Below are 15552 nucleotides of genomic sequence, written 5' to 3' on the forward strand. Positions count from 1 at the left end.
TCCACTCCACACGATGTTAATTTGGAATTACAGGAAGTGGAATCAAATTCAGAGAAATTCCTTCACATTTAACAAAGGTTTTGGCTTAAATACTAAAAATACTTAACAAACATTAATAATTTGTATTCATTTTATTTGAAAATGAACAAATGCCACAAAATTGAAATTAGCTCCGACCATCACATCTGTCAGCAGAGAGGCTTCGCACTCCTGAAATAACTTTGATAAAGTAAAGCATTCTGGGAAATGAAGTATGTTTTTTTTCCTCACGATTTTCCACAATTTGGAAGTTATAATACATGAAATTAAATGATCTGTTTCATAGATGATGCTTTTATTCTTAATTGTCGATGAAAATTGGCTTTATTTGTTGTAATTAAAATAAAATGTGTACATGAAGTTCATAGTAATCATTTTTAGATGAAATATGTAAAGCAGTCATGTATGGAATATACATGCACCAAAATAATCAATTGGAATTTCATGGAATTTAATGGAATTTCAATTCTAGTTCCTGTTTAAAGTTCAATTCAAATTCTTGGAACTGAATTTTAATTTGGAAACATTCTCAATTCAATTCAGAATTTTGCTCAAGTCTGCAGCTCACATCTGGAACACTTTACACTATTTTCTATTTCTGTTGTTTCTTCTCCACCCGGTCTCTCTCACTCTTCCCTCCATCAGTTCAAAGTTTCCTGAAACCTAGAAATTCTCCACGTGTTTCTAAAAGTCTGGATGTTTCCCACAGCAAAGCTGAAAAGTTGCTCTCTTGTTGCCAGGAGCAACAGCCTCCCTCAGCCTTGGCTCTGATTGGTGGAGAGCCGGCCCCCTCGGGCCTATCAGATTCAAGATAAATCAGACCTCTCCTCATAGATCAGATATCACATATATGATGGACGTCATGTGCTTCCGTTCCAGGATGAAAGTCTCTTTGTCGGAGGAAACGGGAGCAGATGTGAGAGGAGAGAGATGAAGGATGGAGGATGGATCTGAACCTCCTCGACTCTCCGCTGTCAAGTTTTTAAAAAGCAAACACATACAGCAGCAGCACTTCCTGTTTCCATCCTGGTGTCAGACACACAGTTCATATTTAAAATTAAAACCCAGTGTCCTCTTTTACTGATACATCATAGAAAAGGTTTTAATTAGTGAGTGAATAGACAACAATGTGCATGTACCAATAGTGTGTGTTAGAAATGAAGAATATTTAAATATCTTTAATTTAAAATCTTCAACTGAGTCAAATGGTTCGTCCTCAGAAATAAATAAATCATGTAAAAGTAACTAATTTTAGGACCTTGACGACTCCTTCATCTCTGATGAAGTTAAATGAATCTGAGCTAATGGGATTTATTTATTTATTTATTTATTGAAAGCCTTTAACTGAAAATTTCCCACATTTAGATCGATGGATGGATGGATGGATGGATGGATGGATGGATGGACTAAATGTATATAGATTGTCCACAGAGTGTATTTTCTGAGAAATAAAAGATAAGAAATATGAGTGTAAATATAAATATTCTGAACATATAAAAGTTTTAAATGTGGACTGGATGTTATATATTATATACTGTAATATATGGATAAAGATGTCTGATATAAAGCGTTATACACAAGTAATATACAACTATACAAGATATAAAACATTTAAATGGATCAGATATATTATTAGTATGTTGTTTTTATCCTCCATGGGTCCAGGAACCATATGTGGTAAATTCATGTCATTGTGCCTCTCGGTGAGTTTTACAATCATGGTTTAAACTTATTTTTAACCGTCCAAAGTGATGAAGTGATGACGAAGAGGAGCAGCACCCATAAAGTTTCCTGTCAACTTGTGGGAACGGGCTTTTATTTTGAAGGCAGCGCAGGTGACACGGCGGAAGCGTGCCGCGTCGCGTCGCGCCGCCTTGACGCGCCGCGGGCGGTGGTGATGGCGGCAGAGCTGGCGGAGGGTCTCACCGAGGAGGGAGAGCGAGGAGGCGGGGGACTGGAGAGGAAGAGCGAGGAGGAGGCCCCGGCGGCACCGAGCACCGACGCCCCGACACGCACTCAGTAATCACACCGAGGAGGACGGCGGCGAGGCCCGCAGAAGAGGACGGAAAGACGGCTCAGAGGCACGGAGAGACGGATGGAGCGGTACGGTTGTATTTGTTTACTAACCACCGGGAGATTTTCCCGTTAACGTCAGCTGGAGCGTCTGCGGGTCGTTTGGATGATGTGATATGTCAAATCTAATAATAAACCCCACTAACCGGAGGTCTCTGGGACGTTTACAGTCTCCACACGTTTGGCCTTTATGGATATGTTGCGTTCACTGACCATCAGTGTTTACCAGGCTGCAAAGGTTCTGGTGTGTGTGTGTGTGTGTGTGTGTGTGTGTGTGTGTGTGTGTGTGTGTGCACTGCAGTATGCAGCCACAACTTGGCCCAGGACGAAACTCTTCATGGACCACCGACACTGAACCCTGTGTCCACCCGCCACAGAGGTCCAGAAAAACCCTGGACGTAGTAGTTATCAGGCCCCCTATGTGGTGGACCCTCAGACCTTCAGTTCTTTAGGCCTTCAAGTTAGAGTGGGGCTTTAGTTCGGTTCTGGGGCCTCATTCAGTCCAATCTGATCTCAAGGGGTCGAACCAGCAGCCAAATACCACAATAAGGCATAAAAATAACAACAACTTCTTCTTCTTCTTCTTCTTCCTTCAGATTTTCAGTCCTCCACCTTCATCTTCCTCCTTTTCCCTCATCCTCTTCTCCTTCTCATCACCGTCTTTACTCTCTTCCTTCCATATTATTACGTCTTCTTCTCCTCTTCCTTTCCACATTCATCCCATGGACCACATTGAACCGTCTGGTGGACCAGTTTTGGCCCGTGGGCTTCATGTTTTCCACCTGTGAGTCAGAGGCTTCAGAGTTGGGCCTTTGAACCAATAGATCCAAGTTAACACTGGATTTTACTTCTAATTTTTAGTTATTTTGTTTAGATCTGAAACTGAAAATTAAATAATATGTAAAGAAAAAGGATCCATCCATATATTTCTTTTTTCAGGTTTTCTGTGGCAGTGCATCAGTAAATCAATCATCAGACTTGTTGCAGCATTAAAAAACATTACGTGTCTGAAGGTTATAAGCTCATATTTCAGATAAAAGTAACAGTTCTTCTTCTCTCAGCGAACGAGAAGCCGGAATGAATCAAAGAAAAAGGACTAGAGACCATGAATGTTGGGGAAATTCAAAGAGTTGTATGCAAAGGGGGGCAGTACCAAGGTGAGTGAATCTCGCCCAATGGGAACGACTGAAGGATACGCTAGCAATACTTAAGCATGGTGGTGACAGCAACATGTCACCAGCCATCAGCTGTGACAATGCGGAACAGACAAACTTCTGCTTCACCTTAGTCTGATTCTATGATCATAGCAGCTCGAAGTCACATGAAGAGCCAGCCTCAGCTAGCATTGTATAGGCATGGGGGTGGCAGCATCATGTTGCTAAGCTAAAGGGAATCACGACTTGTTTGTTAGCTGTTTATTGTTGTGGTTCTTATTGCTTCAAATAAGACAGAAGACTAGAGATCAACCGATATGGATTTTTTGGGGCTGATACGTGCTGTCGATTTTTCTGAGCCGATATTTGGAGCCGATACTACCGTTTCTCCCTCTTATCTATGTGATAAAAATGACACACAGAAATGTTACAAGTCTCAATTTAACCAAAAAAATGAAAACGGAGCACTAGCATTTTCCAGCTCCACGCACTCTGCTGGTGGGGGAGGGACTATGTGTATACATGTATATGTTGGCAAACCCACCCATGTATCGAACTATGCTGATACCAGTAAAAAATGTAAAATATGCAAATGTTCCCCCAATATATTGGTCAATCTCTACATAAAACATTGCTTATTTATCCCACATATGGGAAATGTTGATATGGGGGATATGGGCTAAAAAATTTACCACGATAAATTTCGACATTCTGGAAATAACGATAAAAGTCTTGATTAAAAAAAAAACATCTATTTCCAATCTATGTTTTTGACTTAATATCTTTCCATCTCTTGTTTTGCTTCTCATGCGGTTTTCAGATGAATTATTTTTTAATTTACCAGAGCATGTGGCTGCTGTCTTTCTCCTGACTCATTCGTTGGCTCTCGTCGTACATCATATGGCTTGTTGTTCAGATGGGGGAATAAATGTGTTGCTGTCCGTAGACATTAGCCTGTTCCACCTTAACCACCTTCTGATACCTGGACCAGTTCCACGTTGTCGATGAGGAGCCTCGTTTAGATCTCTGTCTCCTTCATGTCGTTCCTCCTCTGATCATCATTAGATTATTTTCCAACATGGCAATGTTATCACGTATCTCTCATATATAGAGGAAATAGAAATATACGGACATTCTGTATGTACAGTGTGGTGGTGGTGATTAAAATTACTGACTAAAGACTATAAACTATAAAAATGTATTGGACAAGACAGTCAGGTAGTGGTTTGTACAAAAAATGATTTCTTAGTGCAAATCAAGTTGCCTATAACAAATATTGCAAAGAATGAAAGAATTTTTAAAAACACGAATTTAAAATGGGTTTTTATAAACGTCCAGTGTTGTAGAGACCTGGTGGAGACCAAAACCAGATTAAAAGGAGACCAGAACCATCGGACAGACTCCAAGAAATCATATTGAATGGAAACGATGCTAACCTGGATGCTTGTTTGGATGCTAGCCTGGATGCTAACCTGGATGCTAGCCTGGATGCTAGCCTAACTTCCCTCGCCCACAAAATAGTTGCAGTCTCTCCATCCGGAACTGCTCCTGCAAAAATCAGCTGGGCCAATCAGATTGTTGGGGGCGGGGCTTAATATAGTCATCTGACCATGGTGGAGTTGAATTAGTTCCAGCTAGATGTTTCTGATTGGTTGGAGGACTCTCCAGGTGACGCAGATGTTACCACACACTAGTTTTCACTTTCTCTGTCATCGTTTAGAGTCCATGTGTGAGTTTGCCAGTCTGTCTTTTATCTTTTTACTAGTTTCAGATTGTTTTTTCATCTCTGTAGCTGAGATACATACGATAGGGCTGGATGCTGAATTTTGATAAATGTCTAGTACCGATCATCTGGAACCAGTATCGAAATTAGCATTGTACCAAAAACATGTGAACGATACCCAGATCTAATGATACAGAACTTTCCAACAAGTCTTTGGACTGAATCTCTGGATTCAGATTTTAAATGTTTTTAAATGTTGCTGAACTCATACATACACGCTCTAATCTTTAGCATCAATTTACAAAGTGCGAAAATTTTCAGACTAAACAGCCGCAATGAGCTCAGATTACACCTATTTATCTCATTTTTTTCTAGAATAGAGTTAATTAAATGTAAACATTCTCCTGATTTGCACTGAAACAAGTAGAAAAAAATGTGGAGTCGTGTCCACGTCCTCTCAGTCGTGGACGTCCAGCTGTGTGATGTGGACAGAGTGGCAGCTTTGTGTCTCTTGTGATTTGAGTCGATGTCGTGGTGAATATCAAACAGGCCGGTGGTAGTAGAGAGAGTTCACTGTTCATCAATTAATTATTGTCTTTGTTTGTTTGTGCCCCCCTCCCTCTGCACCCTCCCTCCAGTTCAGGACCTCCCACTGGCCTCCCTCGTGTCTCCATCGTGTCTCGCTCCACCAGCCGCCACTCGTAGTGTTTAGATGTAGCTCAGTTTAATAGCTGGAGACTAGGGGGCGCTGTCCTGCAGCCAAGAGCTAACCCTAACCCTTCATTTTGCAGTTAGAAGCTAACCGCTAGCAGATAAAAAAAAAACTTTTCCATAAAGTTCAGTTTCAAAAGGAGTTACACAAACATGTAGGTGGAGCCCAGCTGGGATTTTCAGCAGCTAGCGGCTAGTTAGCGGCTAGTTAGCAGCTAGTTAGCGGCTGGTAGCGGTGGCACGGGGCTAAGTGTGAGCGGAGCAGGGGTGCGATGGAGTACCACTCCGGTGGTAGCCTGCCCCTGCTGGGGAGACCGCGGTACTGTCCCGGGGCCAACGCTAACGGAGGATACCTGTGTGAGACGGGACACTGCTGTGGAGAGACCGGCTGCTGCACCTACTACTACGAACTCTGGTGTAAGTCTGTCCCCATGTCTCCCTGTCTTCCTGTCCCCCATCCTTCTATCAATGTTTAAATGTCTGCTGACACACATGAATCTAGTTGCCCTCGTTTCAGTTTGCTTTTGTTTCATTACTCATTCAAAAAGCTTCTTCAGCAAAACATCTTCAAGAAACACTCCAGACCTTCTTGAAGAAGTTTTCAAGAGACCATTTCAGTCTCTTGAAAAAACGTCGAGGAAACAGTAACTGAAGCTGTCAAATACTGCGATGTTCCTGTACTTCAACCCTGTAAGAATACTTTAAACTAGACCTAAAGTATTAAATGTAAATATAAATTAAACGTGTGACCTATACACTTATGCACAGTCACTTGCCAGTTCATTAGGTACAGCAGTGGAAACAGTTCCTGCTCAAACTCTGGGCTCAATGAAGGTCCTACATTAGTTTCTATTAATGTTTTTTAGTAGTGTAGCAGTGACACATCTTTATGAGTTGGTCCCAGTTGGTTCAAGTCTCTGATGGCATGATTAATAACGAGAGGTTTCACTAGGTTCAGATTACTATGAAGGAATGCATCTGTGGAGCTCCTGTACATAGCCGGGGAGTCGACATGCCATCTGAGGACTCTAAACATGCAACAGTAGACAAGACGCTCCCCTTGGATGTACCAAGACCACCGGATATTTATATCCTGATATGTTGTCCTTAAAGCAGCTGTTCTTTGGACTGTGTGTGTCCAGGGTTCTGGCTGCTGTGGACCGTCCTCATCCTGTTCAGCTGCTGCTGTGCGTACCGACACCGCCGAGCCAAACTGAGAGTCCAGCAGCAGCAGAGGCAGCGAGAGATCAGCCTGCTGGCCTACCATGGGGCCAACTCCTACCCCTCCTCCATGCTGGACCTCAGTAAGACCCCCCAGGTTCAGGTCATGGTTTAGATCCAAAAGGAGTTTAAAAAAGGAACTGGACTTGTTTTTAGAAGAAGGAAGCAAGTTTCTGATGTTTTTTACCTAGTTTCCTATTTAAACCTTCTTCGAGAACATCTTAAAACTCTACAAGTTCCCTTTTTTAAACACCTTTTGGGTTTCCTGGAGACAAATCTTCCAGAGAGGGTTAGGGAGTTTATGGCAGCATTGGAATACCAGACCATTTCTGGAGTAGAGAATCCAAGGTACAAGCTTCCCTCTACACACTAGAAAGAAAGATTTATTGGACCGAATCCAGTCAAGATTCAAGATCACTTCATTGAAATAAAATATGAATGAGGTACAAGTAAACATCACAAAAAGTGTACACTCCAATTTGTGTAAAAGCCTCTAGAAGAAGACAAGGACAGACTTTAGGAGGCTACAGGAGACCAACCCCAGGACATTTACCATCAGACTCAGAATACTTTCTTAATCCTTCAAGGAAATGGTTTTGTTGCTGTTGCTCCCAGAAAGCGACAGCTGCAAGGTGACACAGTCAAATACAAATAGAATTATTTGTAGTTATTGTAAGTAATATAGTATTAAAGAAGAAAAAATAAAAACATGTAAGATGAATAAAAACCTAATGCTGTGCAACTATTTACAATATAACGGTTAAAAATAAATTAGAAATGTAGAAGTGTCTGAAGAGTTAAGAGTGACCAACGCTATGAACAAACTGTGGTCGTATTGGGGGTATAGAAACCTGACCAGGACCATCCTTTGTATCTCGTTGCTAACAGACTTTGTAGTTTTCTGGACATAATTAGTGGTTTCTGTTCCATGTTTCTCCTCAGTGTTCGGTCATCTCTCTCTCTCTCTCTTCCTGGCTACTATCTACAGATCTAAGTCATTCAGAGATAGACACCACCTCCACCTCCTTCCACTAACCTTGTTGTCCCCGTCACTCTGCAGGTTTCCTGACGTCACTGAAGCTGCCGTCCTACGAGGAGGTGGCAGCTCAGCCCTCCACGCCTCCTCCTCCCTACAGCTCAGTGTTTACCACCCCACGCTACCCACAGCCTCCACGCACGGCGGACCCCCACCTCCTCACGCAGCATGGCCCTCTCCTGCACCGGCCCCTCAGCGACGGCCCTTCATCCCTCAGTTCTGACAACAGGTAGCTGGGCTATGCTAAAAGTGCTAATGGACGTAGTGGTGGTAGCACTGCTCCAGAGTTTGGTGTTGTAGGTAGGAAGGAAGAAGGAAAGGATAGAGCGATATAGGGTAGGAGTTAGGGAAGGATAGAAGGATGAAAAAAAAGATATGAGGAAGAAAGTAAGGATAGAAGGAAATAATAGAAGGAAGAAGGGAAGGACAGAAAGATGTAGGGAAGGATAGAAGAAGATAAGGAAAGAATAGGAGGAAGAAGGGAAGTAGCGAAGGAAGAAGGAAAGGATAGAAGGAAGTACGAAAGGATGTAAGGAAGGATAGAATGAAAAAGGAAAAGACAGAAGGAAGTAATGAAAATTGAAAAATGTGGGAATTAAATTATTTATATATTTAAAAACATGTTTGTATCTTTCCTGCAGCTCCAGTTGTTCTTGCGACTCCTGTTGCCCCTCCTCTCCATGTAGCTCCTCCCTATCAGCACCGGTCACGTATGAGACTGACACAAGCCACGCCTCCACGCCCAGCGAGGCCACGCCCCTCACCCTGGACGTCACCATGGAGATCATTGCTGCCACCTGCTTGGAGCTGAATCAGGCTCAATTTGATTCTGAGAGGATGGATGCTGACGTACGTCAAGAGGCTGTTGCCACGGATTCCCCGGCCTCCACCCGAACTGTGACCGTGGCGGTTGTCACAAGGGCGGCATCCCCTCACCCTCTGCCGTCCCCTGTATCGGACCTCACCCTTCCTGCTGGGTCTCCCATGAACCAGCATCTTGATGTGTCACCATGTACCCCAATGGTCAGCACCTGTAGCTCTAGTACTCTCCCCAGCCCTGGAGGTATTGAGGCAGCTGCCCCCTCCATCCACTTAATAAGTACTGAGGACCCAGCCTGGGGCCCCAAAACAATCCCTATTCCAGAAGTTATCTCAGTATCTGCAGCTACTACCCCGGCAGTTAGCGGATCTAACAGTCCTACGGCCCCTGAAACCCTGGATTCAACAAGAATCCAGAGTAGTCCGTGCTCCGTAACATCCCTCGATGTTGGAAGAACTTTGACCCTTGATTCAGATTTTAACCTTGTACCAGTTCTAGCACCTTCACATCTTATCCACGCTCCGACCCCAGATCAAGAACCAGAAACCCTACCCTCAGAGCTTAGCCAGGCTCCGGATCCAGCGCCTTCAGACCTTCTCCTTGGTCCAAATCCACAACCTAACACGACAGTATTTCCAAATTCAACAATTTGCACCTCAGTTATTGATGCAGCACCTTCTTCTCCAATGTTAACTCAATTCCAGAACGTAGAGCAGTCTTCAGGATTGGGGGTAGTCCAGGTAGCTCCCAGCCCAGGGTCAGCTTTGCCCCTAAACTCAGGGTCTGTTGTTGTTCTCATACCTTGTCCAGATTCGACTCCAGTACCTAACCAGTCAGGGCCTCCTCTGGTCCTGCCTCCATCCAAAGAGTCAGACGTCCATTTGCCTTCAGATGTCCAACCTGCCTCCTCCTTTTCCTCATGTCCCGCCATTACCATAGAGTCTGAGTCTTCGTCTGCTCCTTCTGCCGCCCCCCTTCCATCCTCACCTCCATTTGTTCCTTCTCCTCAAGTCCTCTCCCCCACCTCCCTTCCACCCCCAGCTTTACTCCTGGATCCCATGACTGCTCTTCATCAGTCCGATAAAGCTGGCTCCTCCTCTGGCCACGTGTCCTCCCTGTCCCCCTCGCCTCGGTCTACTCAGTCCCCACCAAAACAGACTCTCTTCTCCCCCTGCGTGGACGTCTTTGAACCGGGACCTCCGAGCTGGGAGGAGGATGAGGAGGAGCAGGAGGTGAAGGACAACGATGAGGATGAAGATGAGGACATGGGAGCTGATGAAAGTCAGTACAGACATCGTCGACTTACAGGCGACTCTGGGATTGAGGTGTGCAGGTGTCGCGTAGAGGAGGAAGAGGAGGAAGAGGAGGAGGAAGAGGAGGAGGATGACAAGAGAGGAGGAGGAGGAGATAAGAAAGCTGGCGCTGATCTCCATGACAGCATGGACTGTCCCGCGAGAGGTCAGATGACCACAGGGGAAGGACTTACTCTGTGCACCCCCAGCACCACGCCGACATCCGAGGAGAATGGCAAAGTTGTCATCGTCATGGAGACGGTGTGATTGACAGATGTGGGCGTGTCAAACCAGACAAGGGTCGAACAAGAAGTGAACAGGAAGTGATGATGTTGTGAATGTGGGTGGTTTTGACATGGAATTAACAGACCTGCAGTCAGATGCTAGCATTAGCTCATTACTACAGTTTCTTTAAGTGGTGAATTTAAATGGTGTTAAAGTTCAAGTTTGGCGCATAGTGGACTAGGCTTTACTCAGACTCCATCTAAAGGTGTTTCAGCTACTTGTACAATATTACAAAAAAATCAGGACCCAGAGAGATAACCACGTTAAAGTGGCCTAAAATATTTAACCGTCCAGTTTCTTCATGTTGAACAATAGTCTGTTTCTTAAGTCTCTTCCAAAAGTTGTAGCAGCTTTTTGTCAGATGTCTACGTACAGTCTGGTAGCATCCACTTAGTGTTAAAGTTTCCAGCCTTTGAAATATTTTGGCACTTAAAGGATCTTTCCAGTTTATTTTGCATCCTTCATCTCCGCCGTAGAGATTCAGGAGTAGCATAGCGTCACATACCAGAGTAACAAGCCCAAGTCCCCTTCAAATACAAATAAATAAATAAAATCAGTAATAACATTATATTTATATTTAAAAGCTTGTTTTCAAGACAGAAAGTAGACACCTGACGCAGTTTACAGCAAACAAACCAGCGTGGAGCATAAAGTTTAGGGTTTGATCAGTGGTGCAGAAGCAGCAACTCAGCCTACCAAAACCAGCTAACCAAACGTTATTTTACAACTAAATACAAAGAAGAACACAATCCAAGACTGAAAGCTAGAAAGCTAGCATTAGTTTAGGATCATTATTTAGGAGAGTCTATAGAGACTAATGTCACAGAAGCTAGGTCAATGCTACAGTGGATACATTAAAGTTGTAGACTAGGGCTTTCCACTACGCCACCAGCATTATTACACTTTTTTTTTTTTTTTAATTTTACATTTTATATTATTAGTTAATTTTTATTATTATTTAACGTTTTGCTCAGAAATACATCTACAGAGAAGCAGTTTTAGAGATTGGTAACTGCATTAGTGATCGTGTGGATTCATGAGTGTCACGCTAGTCACCACGATATGCTCCTTGTTTCACCAAACCTCCACAATGAAGGTGGAGAGTGCAAATAAATTGGGAATATTCTTAAAGACACCGGTTAGGTTTAGCTCCTCTCTAGTTGGTGTTTCAGATATTTAGTAATGCAAAGGTCTGTGAAATGCTGTTGTACCATAGGGAATGTTAGTAGAAAAAAGTGAAAGAAGAAGTGAACTGTAAATTGAAATGAAATAGTTCTTAAAATGCTAAAAGTCATGTCGTGTTAAATTAGGAGGATTTTGTGGCTCTGCATTGTTTACATCCATATCTATTAGCTAGCCGTAGCATCTTCCCCCAGATTTTTGTATGCCGTTGGTTTTTGTCTTGGCCTTCAAGGTAGGGCTTCACTGTACAAGCACATGCCCATCTAGTCATTCATGACTCTACAGAGTTTCAACCCTCAATCAGCCAGTTTAACCGGTGGGAATCTTTCCCTTTGCTGCCTTCTGTCTGACGTGATGTAAATGCTGCAGGGCGACTTTGAACATGGACCCCAAGCATCAAGAAACAAACCCTAGTTTTCGCTTCATTCGTCAAGAAATTAAAAACTTAGATGGAGACATGTCGCCTGAAATGGCTGATGACGGAGGTTTGGAGACGTGCCGGGAACAAATTGACTGTTTTGGACTTGAAGAGAGGCTGATGTGGGAGGATGATTCATGCCGACTGACAGAGGGACGACTGATTCATTCATTAAGGGGACGTTTTGATGAAGACGTCTGTCAAGTGAGCAGAATTAGGTGGGTCGCTTTCAGATTTCTGTCGATCGGCTGTGGAAGAGTCGAGGCTGGACGGCTCAGCTGCCTTCACCGTGCGTCAGTCTCTCAGCAGAGAAAAGCTCTTCACATAAATAAAAACAAACAATGGGCACTTTTAGACGGAAACAAAGCACCAAAGAGAGCGGAGACAGAACGCGTCACCGTCCCCGTCTTTGTCTCTTTCTGTTGGGTTTGAGGTCACATAAAACAATGCGGTGTAGACACCACCGTCCCGGTCTAAACAATGAAGTGACGCCTTTCTGCACATCTCCTTTTTAAATTCACCCAACAAGTCCAAAATATTCTACGACCCTAAAAATACAAATGATCATGTTAACACACCGGAAATTAGTTTCAGTTGTTAACTGTCCAGCTACTGGCAGCTTGATAGAAGACAGGAGGTAGAGAAGGTAGAGTATATTTTGTCAGTGACACAGAGTTAATAACTTTTGTATAGTAAATGCTGGTGTGTTACAGTTTAACTTTGGAATTTCAGTGTAAATAAGCCCAGAAAAATGAGAGGAGCTGGCTAGACAGGCTTGACAGTGAAGTGATCACTGTTATTCGAGGATCCATCCTGGACATTAAAACCCCACAACAGCAGTATGATTGATGCGCAGCTTTTAAAAGAAGTGGGTCATTTCCAAGACTCTTGACGGAGGAGTGCCATCACACACCTCTGGACTGTGTCAGTCTAGAAAGTTAAAATGAAGGACTTCATATTTTGTCCTCATCATTATCTCGTGCTGTAGTGAATCATTGGAATCTAAAGCTGAGGATCAAGACCAAGATCCTTGGATGAAAACGCTGAGACACCGCTTACTTTTTCTTACACCTGCTTCCACAAAGTGCACTTGTTTTTACAGCTGTAAAGAAAGATTCACAAACGTGCATTGACTTTGCAGCTCGTCGTCACAGTCGGACTTGATCACCTTTGAGAGAAACCCAGCGACGTCTTCAGAGAGACCGACTGAACCCAAACTCTTCAACACGGGACTGTTCAAAGCTTGAAGCACTTTGGTCGTGGAGGAAACTGATGCTCTCGGGTCCACGTGGTGCAGGGGTCACCTGATGATACTCGATCCGATCCTTAAACCCTGTGTCCGTGCCCATGAGGACGAAACCACTGTCTGTTGGACTCCTTTATGACAAAAGCATTGTCCTGCCATACAAATGACAAACGGATTTCAGACGTCACTTATGGAAAACGGCGTGCACAAGACCCGATTCACGGTTGGACAACAACAATCTGCTTTGGATAAATTCCTCAGGAGTCTGTTTTGAGCAGATTCTCTGGTGTTTGATTTCATCAAACTTGGACCTGTGGACTGAGAACAGGGTGTCCGTCGTAGAAATAAACGGACCTGGTCTAGAAAGCTCCAGGGCGCCACCGAGCCGTTGATGTTGTGATTGATGTCGTGATTGACGGTGTTTTTTTTTTTTTGTTTTTTGTTTACCTGAACTAATAAGGTTATATATCTCCATCGTTACAGAGTGCCATTTCTACTTGACAACTGTTATTACTTAGCATTAGATAGAGCTGTTCTTGCTCTGTGTGAGTGTGGATTTTGACCAGGGCGACTGAAGATGTGTCCGTCTGTAGCTCAGGCTCCTAAAGGCAGCTCTGGGATCAGCCCAGTTCCCTCAAGGTACCAAGAAAGTTTTTTGACATATCTCTTCATATGTATCCAAATCCAATCTGTTCTCTGAAGGAATCATAGGAACATTGTAGAAGAAACTCAAACAAAGACAACTGGACTTGTAGAGTTACTTGAAGACTGAACTGAAAAAGCTACTTGGGTGAAAGATTTTCGAGAAACTCTACCAGTCCAGTTGTCCTTGTTTCCGAATAAACCATGACCTACCTGTATGACTGAGTTTGGGGGGAACCCAGTGGCATCACTATTTCCAGCACTTTGTTTTGGATTCCTCCCAGTGAGAAGGCAAGATTTGGGTCAAGAGTACTGGCGCTGCGAGGCTTTTCAGATGTTCCTTCGGCCGAACGAGGCTGGATGAGTTCCTTGGGCTGATTTTAGAGCTGTGAACCTTTTGGAAACCTCTGTATGTATTTTCTGTTGAGTTTGAGCCAAGGCTTTGTCACATGTCAGAAACATTTAACAGTTTTCTTTCACATTAACTCTTTTTTTCAAGCCGCAACGAGATGCAGTAACTTTTGCTAAACTCAACATGATAGCTCCTCTTCTTATCTTCTCATCTCCCTTTAAGAGTCTGTTGTAACGCCGACATTTAAAGGAATAGATTGTTCCCAGATGACTTGTTGAAACCAGTGGGAAGGTTTTACTGTGAAGCAGCTGCAGGAAATTAGGTTGTAAGAAACAAATGTCTAGACTGTGACATTTTTCTTCTTCAGAGTTGTTTGAATTGCCAGAGACAGGCGGAGGAAAGACACAAAGGACAAGTGAAGGTTGTAGGCAACTAACTGCCAGTAAGACTTTTGTTATCGGTGTATGGGAGTAAGTTCTCGTCGGGGTTGCCAGTAATCTGGCTCTTAACAGGAATCTGCAGACAGTTAACCGTATTTTTATTTCAAGATGAAACTGAACAACAACACATAATTCTGAACCTTCAACTAAAACTTCTGAGATTGGCTTGGATGGAAGATAATAGGTCCATGAGTCTATTAATAACCAGTTATTTTAAATGACCCTCTGCCCAGTAGAACCAGCACTGTCCCTCAAACGTGGACGGATGGAAGTTTTTCATTTACGTGAATAGATTGTGACGTTTGAGACAGTTTAATTATTTAATAAAGCATCCGAATGTTCCCTCCATTGTTGGAGTTCATCCCTCAGTCTGAAGGTTCTTGTTTTCTCCTTCCTGTTTGCATGAGGTTTCTGTCGTCGACGGAAGCAGAAAAGAAATCTGTCGTTAAAGTTCCTTAATATTACAATGACAACAATGCTAATTATTAGCATTACTTAATTATTTGTTAGTATGTGTGTGTGTGTGGATGTATGTGTGTGACCTAACTAAACCAGCCTGTTCTAAAAGTGTGTGAAAAATATACTGAATAAAACTGTCAAAGCTAAACCTGTCGTCTCTGTTCATTCATCGACTCAACGTCAAAGTTTATGGATTAAAAATCAAAATCAATAAAAATTAATAGGAAAAAGAAATATGTTGAATTATAGTTGATCAGTTTATACTCTAATTGATTCTTTGGCCCCTCTGATTGGTCTGCTGTCCACCAATCAGATGCCCACTCCCCACTTCTGTGTTTCTCTTGCTAGGTTTGACAAACAATGGAAACAATAGAGGCGTCTTTCACATAGAAAACTGTTGGAAAAGTTAGCAACAATGCTAATGTTGGAAGACGTCAGAGTTTTCATGTTTGGTTTCTT

At 43.1% G+C, this 15552-nt stretch overlaps 1 protein-coding gene across 1 annotated transcript; it reads left to right on the top strand.

Moving 5' to 3' along the window:
• Positions 1 to 1902: 1902 nt before the first annotated feature.
• On the top strand, positions 1903 to 15241 carry LOC125008869 (mucin-2-like). Its single transcript, XM_047586218.1, has 5 exons — positions 1903 to 2142; positions 5628 to 6117; positions 6843 to 7004; positions 7982 to 8186; positions 8599 to 15241. Exons 2-5 carry the CDS (start codon positions 5973 to 5975, stop codon positions 10334 to 10336), a joined length of 2250 nt encoding a protein of 749 aa, XP_047442174.1. The 5' UTR covers positions 1903 to 2142; positions 5628 to 5972; the 3' UTR covers positions 10337 to 15241.
• The last annotated feature ends 311 nt before the right edge of the window (positions 15242 to 15552 follow it).

Source organism: Mugil cephalus, chromosome 1, assembly GCF_022458985.1.
Source record: "Mugil cephalus isolate CIBA_MC_2020 chromosome 1, CIBA_Mcephalus_1.1, whole genome shotgun sequence".
NCBI lineage: Eukaryota > Metazoa > Chordata > Actinopteri > Mugiliformes > Mugilidae > Mugil > Mugil cephalus.

Coding starts and splice junctions, on each gene's coding strand:
- LOC125008869 (XM_047586218.1), top strand. CDS start 5,973: ATGGAGTACCACTCCGGTGGTAGCCTGCCCCTGCTGGGGAGACCGCGG. Junction 6,118..6,842: donor CTACTACTACGAACTCTGGT/GTAAGTCTGTCC, acceptor GTGTGTGTCCAG/GGTTCTGGCTGCTGTGGACC. Junction 7,005..7,981: donor CTCCTCCATGCTGGACCTCA/GTAAGACCCCCC, acceptor GTCACTCTGCAG/GTTTCCTGACGTCACTGAAG.